Source organism: Protomyctophum bolini, assembly GCF_963924005.1.
Source record: "Protomyctophum bolini genome assembly, chromosome: 15".
Lineage (NCBI taxonomy): Eukaryota > Metazoa > Chordata > Actinopteri > Myctophiformes > Myctophidae > Protomyctophum > Protomyctophum bolini.
In genome coordinates this window covers 30,406,657-30,424,244 of record NC_137876.1, presented here as the reverse complement: position 1 = coordinate 30,424,244, position 17,588 = coordinate 30,406,657, and the positions used below count along the sequence as shown (strand labels likewise).

Here is a 17,588-nt window from a genome sequence, read left to right as displayed (position 1 = left end):
AGACTATTGGGTCGTCCACTGTGAGTGGACGACCTGTGAATTCACTGTGAATTGCAGCCGTAGGTGCCCTTTGAGAGCCGTTTTGATGCCTTAATGACTGTTGGTAGGGCGTACCGTAATATATTTTGGTGGCATAGAAGCTTGTTTGTGCCGAATCTTGGTTGTACATGGTTTGTTGCACTCCCTCTGGTGTTGTGGGTGTGGACTTCATTAACATTAAGGAAGTATTTAGACAGGTACATGGGTATCTTGGTGCTGTATCGAATCTTGTGGACCAGACCCATTGCAAGATGCTGTACTCTGTCGTCGACCCTAAGCCATTCCAGCCTGTCAAAGTGGTCAGGGGTGAGGTGGGTTCGGGGGGTGCGGCCAGGCCAGTTTGTTTTGAGGAGGTCTGGAGCCTTGTTTTAAGGGCCTTTGAGATGCTGTGGTACCAACCAAGAGGTGCATGCATGCATAGTCAAAGAAACCTTGTACGAGGCCTTTACAGGATCTTCTCACTGGTCAACAAAAACACCTTGAAGACCTTAACAGGAGCCCTCGTTACGAGGGTTCCTGTTAAGGTCTTCAAGGTGTTTTTGTTGACCAGTGAGGAGATCCTGTAAAGGAATCTTGTTCTTTGATTGACTTTTTTGATTAAGTTGGTGGCCATTTTATCACCGGAAAGATTAGCCTCCAGGATGGAACCTGTAGGTAATTTCATCTTTTCATGTGATAATATTGTCACCCACTCTGCCTTGCTGAGATTACTATTTGATCCGAAGAGAATGGATTCAGTTTTTCCCAGGTGTAAGGATAGATTGTTATCAGCGAGCCAGGTGCAGATTCTACCGAGTTCAGAGCTGAGGCCTGAGGGTCTTTTCAACCTGCAGTTTGTTCCTGTCCGAGACCATCTGTGATGAGAGTCATCTGCGAACAGGAACAAGTTGTAGTCACAAGCTGATGTCATGTCGTTTACATTAGGAACAGTAAAGGCCAGATTGGAACTTGTACATTCATTTATTAGTGGCAAGATACTTTTCAACCTGTTCATAGACTATTTTTTCCATCACTTTCGAGATGGAGCTGAAATAGGGCGGTAGTTGCCGGGTTCTAATTTACTCCCTTTCTTGTGCAGGGGGGTTACTTTGGCCAGTTTAAAATCTTGGGGGACCTGTCCCTGTTTGATGGAGAGGTTTAGCTATGTGGGTGATGATTGGAGCTATGGAAATGGATCTGGCTGAGTCTCTGAGAAATGTGGAGGGAATATTGTCATGGCCAGACAGGCCAGTGGCCTTGTGGGGTTGGAGGGCACTCAGTTTTTTAAGTACCTCCTCAGTTGTTGCCATTTTCAAATCATCTTTACAAACACCTACTGTACATGTAGTGTAATGACATACGTTTTATGGTAATAATAAAGCGTGCAGGTCAGGAATCAGGATTTAGGAAAAAGACAACAAATTTCACTGCTACTATAACGTCTACTCGGCTTCCACTCTTGAACATCTATTTCTATGATTTTGACTGACGTAGTTAACGCGCAATCGCCATAGAGGGACGTACATCATAAAAAAGGGAAATGGCGCCGTAGATTACATGGTGTGCGAAGAAGGGGCGAGGAGACCTTCTCCCCTCTTGCGTCTCATGTAGGATATCCTTGAAGATAGATTATCTCAATGTTCAATCACCTTGTCAGGTCTGCCTGGTCCTAAATTAGTCCCGTGGTCCAGTTCCGATTATCCAAATCCGGTAGGCTGCCATGTAAAGGGAATGTCTCTAGATTGTGTTTACCAGCGTGCTAACGTTACACCGCACAGTGAAAATGTATACTACCTTCATTCTGAGGAATACTGGACAACTCACCCCGGTGAATCTTCACCAAGGTCAGTGCTTTTCCTCCGTCTAACATTTCGCCAAATTCATCTACTTAAATGCCCCCAAATTTGATTGGCAATATACTTTTAACAGTTCCAAAATCAGATGACGCCAGCACTGGACAGACGTCTCCCCCGGGCCAGACCCAGCATCCCCAGTTGTGCGAAACCCTGTGACAGGTGATGGGCCTTCAGTTCATCCGTGGCCATGGGAGTAGATGACCCATCGTGATCGCGGAGATCTTGGAGGTCTCTGTCTGAACAGGGAAGTTGTTGGGAGTTGGGACCACATCATTGATCAATCCCCGCCATGTATGTTGCAATGCATGTATTTTGGTCAGTGAGGATACCTTGCAAATAATGTGAATCTGACAGACATTTAATTATTTTAAACACTGTTTATTTACATTGAGGCTTCATAGGTCATGCCTTCTATGTGGTTGAGTAAAGTAGCCCTAGCCCAAATTTTTAGATTCTCGTAGAGGCGTCAGAATCGAAAAAAACCTCTACGAGAATCTAAAAATGTGGGCTAAAGTAGCCCATGCTATCGCTATGAATTGGTTATGTGCAAGAAATCAGCATTACTATTACTTTCAGATTAGGGTATTCTATAATTATTTTCCAGACAGTTGAGATGATTGTATGAAGCTAGTTTATATGTAAACTAGTCTTCTTCGGTCATCATCCGACCTACATGATGTAAACAGTAAAAAATGTTCATGTCACCAGTTCAGAAGTTCTTTAAATTGTGGTTATGCTGGCCAATTCCTCACAAAAATCAAAACAAGCTGATTTCATTATGCTAACATGCAAGCATAATGAACCTCCTGCTTCTAGATCTAGATCAAGCTGGCTTTTACCCTTCTGTTCCACATGAGGTTTCTGTCTGTCCTCCCTGAGCTTGTTCTTTAACAAAGGTCCTCTCCATAGATGTTTTCTATTTCATTATGAACATATATTGGTAATAGGCTTTCTTTCTGTGACAAAAAAGAAAGACACAAAATACTGTAGCAATGATCTAGACCTGTGACGTGATTTGAAAACCATGTTGTTTTTTTTTGCACTACCTCATTGTCATAAAAGTGAACAAGTAGCAAACATGATCAATATGAGTAGCCAAATAACTTGTCAAAGTGCTCCAGCAGTTATAGGACCACCAGTTGCAACTTAAGACAGCAGGATCATTTCCACACCCAAGACATGATTTTATGACATTTGTAGAAATACTGTAGGTAGCTCACAAAATGTGCAAACTACCTATAGTTTGTGTATCTTACTTGCAGTTCAGACATTTTAATTAAGGGGAACAATGTGTTTCGTCAAAAGAGTCCTTGATGCATCTCCCGGTGTGACATAAACCACTATCACAAACAAAACCTTTTCCCCTATAACCAAATTATTGTTGCTCAAAATGTTAGCCTATAATTGATAGATGGCTTGTTTTATTTTCTTTATGATTAAACAACCAATTAACCAATCAATCACACCACACAATTCTTTGGAGTTAGCATTCATTGTTATTGTCTTTTAAGAAATGGCATTTTACTTCCGTTCCGTCACATTCTATGGTATGTTTGATAGGTCCAGAAAAGCCAGTGTTCTACTGTGAGTTGTAACCCTGGTATTATTTACTAGACCTGTTTTTTTTTTTTCAATCATTTGTAAAAAGAAATACTGGGAACTGTGCAATATTTTACCTTAACTGTCATGTTGTTGACCAAATTGTATAGGCCTATTGTATAAACAAGTGACAAGTTGTTTGAAAGCAACAAAATCACCAATGTCTTCCATTAAGATATGTATAGATTCATATGCATTAGCTTATTTAGCAGAACTGTGGTGCCAACATTATTGTAGCCATGCATGAATAGTAGTGATGCTTGCTTTATGAAGAATAGCAGAATTGTTTTTCAAAGCTGTCAGAGCTCAAATCTGTGGAAACCTAATCCTTTAGTCTAATCAGGCCTTTAGTTTAGATTTAATGTAAAACCAGGGCAGTATCGGTATAACAAATACATTATAATTCAGGTTACCAGTAGGCTAGTCACTTATTGTGATGTGAGACTCAGTCCTAGGCCAATGTCAGACCTTGTACACAGACTTAAAGGAAGAAAGAACTTAAGTATATAGACACTGTAAACACTTAAAGGACAAATGTATCGCAAGTAATAGGCTCATAACCACAGGATGTTCAACTGCTTTTTAGCTGAACTGCTTTGTTAGGTTACATAAGGCAAGAGATGTTTGACTATATTTCCCTTTAGTTTATACTTTCTTAAGTTTAAATTAATCAATTAGACTAGTTCTCCAGATATGACAGCCAAAAAGCTCTCCAATGTTAAACTTATTGAGGATTATAAGTAATATTTAGAGTAGTACCTTTAATTATTCTAGATTTGGATGTAAGGTATCCAAAGTAGTGAGATGGTCACTGAGAAAGATGAATCATAACATTGTAATTGTACATAATACATCATAGTTCACGAGTCAGTATGTTCTATTTTAATTCATAGCAATTTATTTGATTGGAGTTTTAGGCCTTATCCACACGTAAACGGATAAACGTAGGTTTTTATATGCGTTTTGGGGGGGGTCGCCCACACGCAAACGCGTTTTTGGTCCATATAAACGCATCTTTTGGAAAACTCCTGCCACAGTTTATTTTTTTAAAGCTCCGCCTGTGTGTTCCCGTGTGGACAATGTAAACGGAGTTTTGCATGGGTCTTGCCATTGGTCATATGGACAGAGAGATTTAAAAAAACATGTCGTATGGACAGACTGAGAGATTTAAAAAAACGAAAACGCTACGTTTATGTAGGTGTGGATGAAGCCTTAGAAGCAATAACGCAACAATGCATGAGTTTAGTGCCAGGGTAATGTGAAAAGGATTTTTTTTTCTCCAAGACTTTGCCTATGGCAGATTACGGTTAACCCTTTGGGAGGTGTATTTATATTTGGCTTTAGAATACAGTATCACTGCATGCTAACACCTTGGAATTGCATTAATAATGAGATCAACATGCATCACTATCCAAAACCAAACAGTACACTGTATATTCTATACTATGAAAGCAATAATGGCCGTCACCACTTTTGTAGCATTGATTGATCTATTCAGTTACTGCATGGCGTAAAACGATAACATAGCTGAATTTAACACTTGTTGAAAAGCACTTTCTCTCATGTACCAATACCAACTGCATCATCGTAATCACCACCACCAGCCTCATGTCTCAAATACTGTGTTCTAAAAACATTGTAATGCTATATACTGTATGTGTGGATTTATGTACAATATGGATAAGTGGGGTTTAAAAATACAGTATACTGTATGCATGATTTAAGCTAGCAGAATAACGAATGATTTGTATTGCATGCAATAATCCAACTTTGTAATGTGAATGAGTTAAAACTATGGTACTGACATTAATACCAGATGTTCTGTAAGACTGTAACAAGGTGATGTATACATGTATACAGCAAGGTTGTTTGACAGGACAGCAGCAAGTTGATGATGTAGCCTTTATTATCTGTTCTAATACTCTGAGCGATTCTGGGAAGAAAAAACATCCAACACTGAACGCACAAACTTCATTGGATATTTAATGGCAATCAGTGATAATCTAAAATAAATACAACACTGATTCTTCTTTTGTTTTCTGTTGTGTCGAACTAACCAAGCTGCTGTTGAACTGAATGCCAACTGGCAAACTAACCTATGCTATTAAGAAAACAAAATGAACAGGCTGATGTAAAGAATATTCAGTGACATTTGTTTGTCGATGAGATATTTTTCTCTAGAAACTATGCACTCCAGAGGGAGGAACTGGGCATGCTATTATTTGTGAATCTCTTGTCTGGTTTTGTATTTAAAAAATATCAAATTCAGCAATAAAAAACAGCATGGTGCCAACTTGACAACTACAGCAGTTCTCAATTATTAAATGGGCCAGGCTGTGTAGGGCCCGAGTGGCAAGTGAGTAGTGACTCACTACCCCATAGTACACTACATAGGCCTATAGGTAGGTATAAGATACGGTTTCAGTCTCCACTGGGGATTCAGGAAACCCGTACCTGCTCACATTGTTAGTCATTCTGCATAAGCTTGTCTGGAAATACACCAGAAAGTAAATTGAATGCGTTTGTATTTGCTTTGACAGAACAAAAAAATGATTACATACTATCTCACCATGCATCACTACATTTATTTAACAAATGCACAAGCCAACATCATCATGAAAACATATTGTACAAAGACCTTGAAGAACACGGCTTCAGTCGCATGTTTCACTGCTGGTGCTCCTTTCAGACAACCTCTTTCTGATGAGTGATACAGGTACAGATAGAGCTTCAACTTGCTGTTTCAGCTAAAATGCAAGAGATGTGAGGGTACTTATAAATAGCACTTAGGTCAAATTGATACATCATGTCAGTGATATGGTATTGTCTTACATTGTTTATGGTCGTTCCTAAGGGTTCAAAGTCAAATGTGAGTTTGGAGGCTTTCACTGTTCGCTTGCTGTTGAGGATATAGCTGTGGAAGGAAACAAAGAAGAGCATCTCAAAACTCAAGAGAAAAAAGCTATTGCAGGATCACAAGCATTGTAGTAGCAAGCAAACAGGGTTCTATCTAGACTGACAAACGTTAGATATTACTAGTAAAGTCCAGGAGAAGTGCAATGTCAGGACATTATTTTAACTACTTCCATACAAATAACCATCTGATATATTTCAGACTGAAAATAAATGACCTCATACTTGATTGTTCTGAAGACCCGTCCAGCAGGATCAAAACACTAGTAGTCTAGTACTAAAATAAATGTAAAATTAAAACCTTCCAAGAGCAATGTACACAATGCACATTCAGACATAATGATTCTAACCGTGTGGGATACACACGGTGATGGTGTCTTTGTGGAGTCTTACCAATTGATGAAGGTTTTGTAGAGGATGAACACTGAGCGCAGCACATCCAGGTGCTGTGGGGTTGAGTTGACAACCACACCCACAACACAATGGCAACCAATGCACTTCAGATTGCTGCAGATGCTACATTTGGAGACAAACGTTTAGATTTTAATGAGACAAGTTGCAAATACAATTGATACGTGTATTAGTGGGTTCTTGGTACACTTGAAGTGCCGATATGTGAGCCAGACAAATTTCTGCATACGTATTGTATTGGCAGTAGTTCAAACATTCCCCAAACTGTTCTGTGATGATTAGTACTGAAGACACTTCAAGACATCAGTTTCAGTCAACTGACTATCAGGACAGGTAGTAGTGACTAGTGATACCTGATGATCAGGTACTACTATAGTGATACTGATACCTGTCTGATAAGGTAGGTTGAACGAAATGTATTTTAACAAATTGTTATCCAAGTTAAGATGGCAGGGCTACTTTAATTTGAAACACGTACTGGCTGTTTCTCTCCTACACTTGTCAACTGTAAGCAGGTAATTTAATTAGATTTATTTTATTTTGGTAAAAGAAGTTCCAGCACAAGTTGCACAACATAACTTCCACCAAGAATTTACACATAGTAATGAAACGCTTATTTGGGTTATTAGGCCATGCGTGATGCTCAAGTTCAACATCTTCTGTATCAACTCACCAGTGAGCCATTGCTCCTGCTAGTCCCGAGGCGACATCGTCACTGACAGTCACATTATGGGTTAACCCTAGTATGAAAAACGCACTTATTCAGGTTAGTACGACGACAACTTAATTATCTCGAAGAACAGTAGATCCACACGGCTGTGAACGTGACATTTGTTTTATTCATAGTATTGACATTAAATGTAAATCTAGCCCTGGGGACTTTGCACCACATGCTGCTATGCATTATGTGAGCCTGTGGGTGTAAACTTACTTGAGCATAAAATCGAGTCTAAACATTCCATCTCTCCACAAACCCCAAGAGAGTCCCCAAGCACAGTGTTACATTGCTCACAATGAAAGGTCATGAGGTATTTTCGCCCAGACTCCATCGTAGCAACAAGTTTACTGCTTTTCTAAGAAACTGCGTAGATTAATTCATTTTTAAACAACACCATCTCCCTCCTACGTTAGTTTGATGCAGCACTGCCCCCAAGCGGTTAGAAATATCAGATGAGATACCGTATGTGCATTGTGTAATGATGTAATTTAATAAGTTAAATCAAACGAAGGAAGTGAGGGTACTCTAAATGTAGTGCATTTAGTTATTTGTATCGTGGGATAATAGATTGTGTTAATGTCTTGTCTGATCATAAAAAACTTTTTTTTTAAAGAGAAAGAAATTGGAAGTGGGCGGAACCGGTAAACACACCGTAGCCCACATTGGTCGCAGGGGCACTTCCGCTTGCACCAACGAGCCAATAAAATGCCGCACGCTCCATGTTTTTGAGGATATTGTGTGCGTGAGTGTCTGACTGTGTGACTGAGAGCTGCATAACCGAGTGTTTGGGGAACGTATGAGAGAAACAAACAACGCTGTCTTCGAAATTATATCAACTATCGGGGGGGGAAATGGATTTAGACTCCATGAAGTATGTGGAGCTGCGCCTGCGATGTCTTGCAAAAGAACTTGGGATTAAAGCCTACAACAAGCGATGAAGGTAACAACGACTATACAATGACTTCAAACATGAAAAGTCCAGTCACTCGTTGCTAAAGCTAGTTATTTGTGTTAATCGTTTCACTCGCCAAAAAGACGACGAAACTATATGTACATGTCATGTTCATATTACCTGGGGGCCTTGATAGACGTAATGTGAGCCGAATGAAACGATAAATACATATCGAAGTACAACCCTGACACATCATGGAACTTGTCTGGTGTAATTTATCTTTTGGCTTTCTTCTGTTGTGTATACAAAGTCATTAATGCACAGGGCGAGCGCAACCCTGTCTCTTTCATATAAATATTAAATATAAATATAAATGTCAAAATCATAAAGTCAGTGAATGACAGCAGTCTCACTGCATTGTAACAGTAATAGTAACAGTAACACAATTGGGAATATTATAGTTTGTTGATCACATTTTTTGTTGTTGTTGGAATTACTCTTGCATACAGCCAAGCAAATTAAGTGACATCACTAACTGAACATAAAAAAATAGTGCAGTATGTAGGCAAGTTTACAATTCAACTAAAGAGAAAGAATAACCAGAAGGCTTGAGCTCCTCTTGCAATTTTAGGATTTCAAGTTTTAATTTCATTTTTTCTAACGACAGATTCTCCCTCTCTGCTGCTATTTTCAAAGTTTCTTCTTCTATCTTCCCACATTCTAACTTTAAAAGCTTGCAACGCAAGACATCTACATTTTCAGTATCCTCGCTTTGTCGCTTCTGTTTTCTTTTGCCGTCAACAGAGGTACTTCTTGGGGTGACAACAGAGGTAGTTGGGGTGACAACAGAGGTAGTTGGGGTGACAACAGAGGTACTTGGGGCGACAACAGAGGTACTTGGGGCGGCAACAGAGATACTTGGAATGACCGAGACATCTGTTTGTTCCGGGGAGTCTGGGATGTGTTCACCAGTGATCAAACGAAACAGCTCATTTGCTGATTCTGGAGTGAAGAGCCGATCTGTGGCCTGCTGACTCTGCTGGCTTTCAGGAACAGTTGCAACTAAGAGAAGAAAAGAAAAAAACAATAAGAAAGAAATGCATTACCTATGTTGAAACCATATACTTTAGTTTGCAGTATGCCAGGATGTTTACAATGACAATTTAACCCATTCTGGGCGGGAACTCCTTGTGTTATACTTTAGCTATTGAAAAATAGCAGATCTACAATCTCATAGCACACCGAGTGCCGCACTACGAGCTTGTAAATCTGCTATTTTTCAAAAATCGTGAAAATGTGACGCAAATCTTTTAATATATATTCTTTCAGAGCGAACGTTTTAAACTCAAATCTTTGCCTTTAAGGGGTTCATGGAATAACATATTTCCAGATGGGGGTCGATCTGGCCAATTACATATAATTGTTGGGGTCGTTGACATGGAATATTGAGCACACCAATTTAGAAACAGGTATTTCAGAAAACTGTCATGATTCCTGCACTAAGGTGTTTGAGTAACAAAATGCTCATTAATATAGAATTTCAATTGGATCTTTTCATAAGCAAAATTACCATTTAAATATATTATTCAATTGGATCTTTTATCATACATTAACTGATTACCTTGGGTTGGTGGTGGAGCTGTGTTTTCGGACCGTTTAGGTGGTGCAGCAACCTTTCTTCCACTCTCTACCCCTCCTCCTGAAACCCCAACTACAGTAGCAGAATCCTCTCCTATGATGTCAATGATTATAGTGGAATATGGCCCTGGGTCCGGTTTTGGACCACCACCAGTGGGGAAGTTTGTCGTCCTTGGATTGTCTTCCACTGCTTGGGTTTTAAGATCGCTCCATTTTTTCTTGATCTCTTTTAGCTCTCGTTGTTCACACCCCTTCGCATTTATTGCATCTACTATCCTGTTCCATGCATCGTTTTTTTTCTTATTTGTAACATACGAGTTGAATTTACTTTCAAGAACAGACTGGTTCTCCTTGTAACCATCGAGCAGTATCATAATCTCTTCATGACTGAAGTTCTTCTTTCTGTTGCGCTTCTCTTTCTCTGCCATCTTGGTCTGTGATGAGAAAATTTGATATTAGATATTATGAACCAAACTGCAAAAACTAAATCCACGCGGTAAATCATTCTATTTATGACAGAGAAAACCCCGCCGCGACGCTATGTTAACATAGCGCGAGTGGGAAATGTTTTAAATTTGGTCAATGCTGCGGTGTAACAGTATAAGACGTTATGTATTAGTTTTATTCTATAATTCAACGTCAGTTAATGGTACTTACCGAAGCTTTTGAAGATGCAGGCAGCAGACGAAACGGCGAGTTGCTTTGTTGACAAGATAACGTTTACTTCCTAGTGTAGAAACCGCTCGTTTTCATTGGATCCGGGAACTATGACATCATTTTATGCGACTATACATTATTTTAGGAACAGTCTAGGCACTACTAGTTACGTTATGCCTTAAACAGTCGTGGTGCAACTCAATTTAGTAAGCCACTAGTTACAAACTACCTAGTAGTTAATTACTAAGCCTCTAGTAAGGACTTTACTCCACAATTTAAGACAGAACTTACGTTCTGGTGGTGCAACCACCTCCTGGTGTAGACTGTCTGTACATGAATAATAACATATTTTGATATGACGTAGCTGTTGGCTTTACTCAGGTCACGTCATGACATGTCATTTTTCCCCCAGCGGAAACGTGCAGGAAGAGGTGGAAGTCCCTTGCCGATCAGTACAGGGGATATCTGGCCAAAGAAGACACCCAGAGGAAAAGTGGATCCGGCCAAGTTTCGGGAAAGCCGTGGGTCTTCATGGCTGTCATGTCGTTCCTGAAGCCACACATGGCGAGAAGGGACACGACAGGCAACATGACCCCGAGCGCTGCTGCCCGCCAGGGTAATCTGCACCTTGATATTAATGTATATTCACTGAAACTGTCCTTGCACTAATCAATGTCTGCATGATAACAGATACCAGCTACTATGCTCATTCACCTAATTTCTAAATCTCATGAAGATACGTTTTTTGAGGGGCGCTTCATCTGGCTTTTGAAATTATGTCATATGGCAGCCAAGTCTATGGAATTTTATAGCAGTTAAACATTACCATGTGTCCCTCACTTCACACAAGTGTCGTTTTTCAATTTATTATTTTCCCCCCTCCCCTTTCTCTCCATTTATTTTCTGGAAACATTCAAATAACGATGGAACAATACATAATACATTTCACCCACTGTTTTAACACCTGTAAACCTGTGATGTGACAATAAAGAATATGATTCTTTTTTTTATTCTACTATCTCCAGGACCAAGTAAAGGCCCCTCCAGAAAAAGGGCCCCACCTGCTAACCACACCAGCACTACCCGACCATGCCTCGGGGCTGGTGAGGGAGCCGGAGCCAGCAGCAGCAGCACATATCTTCCCGGTGACTATGTCACTCTATTTCCCTACGGGTCTCCTGCAGCTCAGGGTGACGAGGACAGCCTGCCACCTCCCCCACCAACCGAGGACTCCAGCACCTTTTCCTTCTATGACGTCGCAGAACGCCAGGTAAGGTCTAGGAAATATGTCATTACATTGATATTTGAAATTCTAGATATTATGTCTGGGATGTATTCACGTGGACTACAATTGTCAGTTGCTATGACTGATTTATCTATCTCAATGATTTCTATTATTATATATATTTGATATTTATAAATAACACCAGTTGTGCTGATTAGTGATTAGAGTTCCGTCAAAGCAGCAGCATCTATGGTACTTGGAGAGACAGATCAGTGTCATGACACATTGTCAGCTTGTAGATAAGCTATTATATGATGTTTGTTATATTGATCACACAAGCAATAGTATGCATGTTCAGAAGCATCTTCAATAAAACTCTAGGTATTTCATTAAAGCAAAGGCAATTTATTTGTTGGCTGTATATGTAAAAGAACAGCAGGAGCATACAGTAGCTTTGGAATATTTATTCTATGTAAGGGGGGGGGGGCACTTTCTATGTGAAAGCCCCTGTACATCCTATATATGTGTAGGAAGTTAGGAATCCTGTAATCTCACATGACTGACCAATAGTATATGTGATTGTCTGTATCGCCCGGTTCTAGACCCAGGACAACCCTGAAGTGCAGCAGTCTGAGGAGGAGGAGGAGGAGGAGGAGGAGGAGGAGGAGGAGGAGTATGTGCCTGTGCCTCGGAAGGTGCGTCGTCATCAGGCCAACCCCCAGCACAAAGACATGACACCCTTCCAGGAAGCCCTTGTCAACGAAATGGCAATTACCGCAACGCCTACCATCTCCAGAAGTGTTCCGCAGGCTCTGGATATGAACGAACTTCACTTTCTGGCCTTTGCCAAAATGGTGAATGGGCTTTCGGTCAGAAACCAGGCTCGTTTAAGATTTGAGTGTGCCAAGGCATATACAGATATCTTTTATGAAGAACTGGGAGAGCAAGCACCACCCTAGTTCTTCCCTCTCTCTCTCTCTCTCTCTCTCTCTCTCTCTCTCCCTCTAACTGCAGTTCTTTCTCACTTTGCTCTGTTTTAAAGAGAGAAATTTCTCAGCACATGTGTCTGTATATAGGTTATAATGGAATGGGATGAGACTGCACCTTGATTTGGCAGTACAAGCTATTACCTAGTAGATCTGTTTTTGAATAGCCAACGCTAATATCTAAAATTTAAATTACACATACCATAACCGTATGCTTTCCCGGTTTTAATGTAAATTTAAAGTACATTTGGCCGTGGACACCCAATCTGAAAACATTTTGTGTCAGGGACTCTCCTTATATTCCACGTTTGTCTGAAATTTGTCAAGATTTTCTTTTCTTTTTATATCCGATGTATATAGAGTTAAAGTGGTTTAACTGATTTTGATGCTATGTTAACTAATGTTGCCACTTAGAACCCCCCTCAACGTTTTTGACGGGGACGTCATTGTGGCTCAGCAGGTAAAGCGTCCACTTGAGAAAGCGAAGGTTCCCAGTTCGATCCCAGGCTCCCCTGCCATGCATTACTATGGTAAAAAACACATTTAAGCGCTTCTCTTCCCAGCACTGAGCATTGCGTTTCAGTGCATTTATTGTTGGAGCGCCCTGGGCGATTGAAGTAGACAATAGCTCAACTTCTGGATTGGAGCTCCGCTCATCAATGTCACGTTTGATTCTCCTGGATCTGTGTGACAACTTGGTAATTTATGAGCTGACTTTGAATGGGTATCCCACACCCATAAGTACCATCGTTTCGCCATGCATATAAACACGGCACCTCCAAAACACATAGTATGCTATGGATTACTGTATTGTTTATATTCTTTGTTTTTTGTGTTCAAGGAGTAAAAACCATAGACTTTGTCTCTCATTGTTTACTATGAGATGTATAAAATAAAATGTGTAATCTTTAAAGGAAATAATTGTTGTCTTTTTGAATACCTGGAGCATTATAAAGAGTAAATTACAGAAGCCAAATTTCAACCTATCTTCGTCTAATTGGTCCTCACCAATACTCATAAGATGGCACCATTTCTGTCCACTCACTCATTAGTGGGTTGTGGACTGTTCAGAAACCTGGTTATTACAGTGACATAATCGATGAGGATTCCAAACTAATTAGAGCGACAGCCTTTCTCTTCCTCGAAAATTAGCAAGATTTACGTTAATTGCATTCAATTATTTTAATGTATGAAATCCATTAAAATGACCACTGGTGATGTCATATTAGATTAAGGTTTCTGACCTGTCACAAATGAGAGACAAGGTGAGCAGACAAATGTTGCTGCCTGTCTTATATTGTTTATATTTTTATTTGGATCTCTTTTAGCCTTTCGGCTAATCTTCCAAGAGTCTAGAAATAAATTAAAACATAACACAATACATTATATTACATTACAAAATAGTACATTTCATTTCAAAATTACATGTGAGGATAATAGAAAAACCATGTTATTGAGGGTTGAAAGTTAGTTACATGTTTCCGTTCATTCATATGCATGTAGTAATGTATTGCCAAATATATATATATAAATATATGGATATAACTCTTTAATAGGAATATTGGGGTGGCTCTTAAAAGAGCCTTTGGTTTTTGGACTGGACTGGATGACTAGGCCACTTGATCTTGCCAGGAAACGGCACCCACACCAGAAAAGAAGGATGTGAAGCAACTTCTTCTGAACAGGGACTCCTGTGCAGCGTTGTTGCTCCCCACCCTTCCAATCCGACGGAGACCTGGAACCTCTCCCTCCACGGGCCGATCCACAGCTGGTGTTGGAGCAGCAGCAGCAGCAGCAACAAGACCACGGGTCCTGCCTCTCCTGAGGAGGTTGTGCAGGACACACGTAGCCTTGATGCAGGCCTCTGCATTGGCCGGGAGGAGAGGGATGGTGCGGTGGTACATCCTCCACTGGCTCACCAGGATGCCAAAGGCGTTCTCCACCACCAGTCTGGCTCGGGACAGCCGGTAATTGAAGACTCTCTGCGTCCTGGTCAGGTTCTTCCCGGGGTATGGCCTCATGATGTTGCGCCGCAGAGGGAAGGCCTCATCTGCCACGAACACATGGGGTTGAGGGCCCAGGTCTGCTGCCCCAGGAAGCGGAGTGTCTTCAGGGAGGTGGAGGGTGCCATCCAACAGACGCTGGCCAAAGACGGAGTGTGCCAGAGTACCACCGTCGCTGGAACCTCCATACGCACCGATGTCAACCACCCGGAAACATTTCTCAGCGTCTACAACCGCCAAGAGGACCATGGAGAAAGTCCCCTTGTAGTTGTAGAACTGAGAACCTGTTGCCGGGGGGGCCTGGAGGATGACATGCTTCCCGTCTATGGCTCCAACACAGTTTGGGAAGTCCCAACGGTGCTGGAAGGCAGCAGCGATGCCACGCCAGTCCTCGGTGTCTGGTACTGGCATGAACTCGCCAACCAGACACTCCCAGATGGCGTTGGCAACAACTGGCACTATCCCAGACACCGTTGAGATGCCCACACGGTAGCTGTCTGCGATGGTGCGGTAGCTGTCTCCAGTGGCCAAGAAGCTTAAAACACAATTGAAGAACATTCATTAATTATCTATACAGATATCTATCTATACTGTATATACACATTACTATACTAATATACACACATTACTATTATATATATATATAATATATACTGTGTATATATATATACCGGTATACACACACACACACACACACACACACACACACACACACACACACATTACTATACTTGTGTGTGTGTGTGTGTGTGTGTGTGTGTGTGTGTGTGTGTGTGTGTGTGTGTATATATATATATATATTTATTGTTCATTTCCACCACAGAAGTAAACTATCAAGCACTTTACTTATCACCTAAAAGTGAAATATGCGACTATGCTGGCCTGGGCCTTTATAATATTATTATTATTATTATCATTATTATTATTATTTCTATATTATTACACTATAGACTATAGGCTACTCACCGAAGGCAAATGGCGAGCCGTTCAGCAGGTGGTATGGCGCGCCGATAGTTGGTGTCCTGCATGGCTATACGCGGACCCACTCTGCTCAAGACCTCGTCGAACTGGTCGACGGTGAGCCTGAAGGCCGCTTGAAACCGGTCTCGGTCCAGTCGCTGTTCTTGGACCAGAGTATAGAACGTCCCCAAACGCAGACGCTGCTGCAATATACTGTGGACCCAAATACAGCGAGCGGAGCGAGGCCGGCGTTCAAGTGCTTCTTCCTCCTCCAAGGCGGCAAGAACGATCAGGAGCCTTCGACGTCTCAGCTGAAGATCCATGGTGTCACTATGACATGCGGGTTTAAACCCCCGCTATATATATGAAATATTTTAACCGCGAAAATGTCACTGTTTTGTCATTGGTTTGCTGTTCCGCAACATCGATAAACCAATCGCATAGATAGATGATATTTTCTTGAGGGAATAAGGTATTATCGCGTGAATATTTTAACCGCGAAAATGTCACTGTTTTGTGATTGGTTTGCTGTTCCGCAACATCGATAAACCAATCGCATAGATAGATGATATTTTCTCGAGGGAATAATTTGTATTGGTATTACACGTGAATGTGTGTGTGTGTGTGTGTGTGTGTGTGTGTGTGTGTGTGTGTGTGTGTGTGTGTGTGAGAGAGATAGATATAATGGCCCGTGTATATATATATATGCCATATACCGTATATACTGGCCCTATTAACTTTTCATGTTAATGTTAAGTAAATGATATCTCTCTCTCTCTCTCTCTCTCATGCACACCCCCCCCCCCCCCCCACACACACACACACACACACACACACACCCACACACACACACACACACACACACACGCGTCCGTTGCACTGGACTCCGTTCCGGTGATATTGATTATTAATTAAGTAATTAAAGTATGCCTAGTCTACTAGCACAATGTTTCACATCATCTGCTAATTAAAAGCAAACTTTAAATGTGCTGATGCTGTAGGCTAGTGAGGGTCCGGGGGGTGGACTGCCACATACCGGTACCGGTAGCCAGCCGAGGAGGCCTCAGTGACAGGCTGACAGCGCCGCGATAGTGGCTCCCTACTTCGGACTGAATGTCCGGAAATCACACGTAAACATAAGCTGTTTTAATTGCTTTTATGACGTGCTGGATATATACAATTGTATGCTTTTGCTAAATCAACATTAACATTACATACAGAGCCGCCATTTAAAAAAAAAACCGGAGTGTTTCGCTCGTGGCCTAGGGGGGAGAGGAGAGCGGAGTGTGGGGGGGAGACATGAGCGCTGAAGACGGGGAGGATTGAGATCCGGTCCGTTCGGTTATTTACAAACAAGTTTACCAAGATTATATTATTTATTCATCCATGAATAGGTTATGATGTAACTAAATATATCATTATTTCTCCTCTACAGTCGCTATTTTACATTTTAGACTTTCAAATGCGCATCTGCTCAAACTGCCCGTCTCTCGTCTCAAAGCCAGACAGCCAGTCCAGGCAGCTTGAGTGACAGGTACCTTGTACACGCCCACTTTCTCAAAAAAAAGCTGCGTCTTTTAGATTTCTGCTTCTGCTTTTTAAAGCAGCTTCTTCGGTCTGAACGGAGACCGAAGGTACACAGCTTGATACATCATGTCAGTGATATGGTATTGTCTTACATTGTTTATGGTCGTTCCTAAGGGTTCAAAGTC

General features: G+C 41.1%; 2 protein-coding genes and 1 long non-coding RNA gene across 4 annotated transcripts; 2 read left to right on the top strand and 1 right to left on the bottom strand.

The window, feature by feature from the left end:
• Positions 1 to 1,541: 1,541 nt before the first annotated feature.
• Positions 1,542 to 5,764, top strand: LOC308329506. Of its 2 annotated transcripts, none has more exons than XR_013965397.1 (3): positions 1,542 to 1,862; positions 1,948 to 3,944; positions 3,984 to 5,764. It is a non-coding gene; the product is annotated as an uncharacterized lncRNA (long non-coding RNA). The 2 variants fall into 2 exon arrangements; XR_013965398.1 differs by having other exon boundaries at positions 1,948 to 4,383; positions 4,690 to 5,764.
• A 363-nt stretch (positions 5,765 to 6,127) lies between these two features.
• Positions 6,128 to 8,063, bottom strand: oip5 (opa interacting protein 5; the record flags this gene model as incomplete). The annotated part of the gene is made up of 5 exons (XM_080784322.1): positions 7,729 to 8,063; positions 7,471 to 7,537; positions 6,780 to 6,902; positions 6,306 to 6,387; positions 6,128 to 6,220 (listed from the first exon to the last, which is right to left on the bottom strand). The coding sequence occupies exons 1-5, from the start codon at positions 7,844 to 7,846 to the stop codon at positions 6,128 to 6,130; spliced, it is 483 nt and encodes a 160-aa protein (XP_080640448.1). The 5' UTR covers positions 7,847 to 8,063.
• A 220-nt stretch (positions 8,064 to 8,283) lies between these two features.
• LOC308330187 (uncharacterized protein) lies at positions 8,284 to 13,820 on the top strand. Its single transcript, XM_080784930.1, has 4 exons — positions 8,284 to 8,455; positions 11,115 to 11,318; positions 11,728 to 11,972; positions 12,530 to 13,820. Exons 1-4 carry the CDS (start codon positions 8,389 to 8,391, stop codon positions 12,884 to 12,886), a joined length of 873 nt encoding a protein of 290 aa, XP_080641056.1. The 5' UTR covers positions 8,284 to 8,388; the 3' UTR covers positions 12,887 to 13,820.
• The last annotated feature ends 3,768 nt before the right edge of the window (positions 13,821 to 17,588 follow it).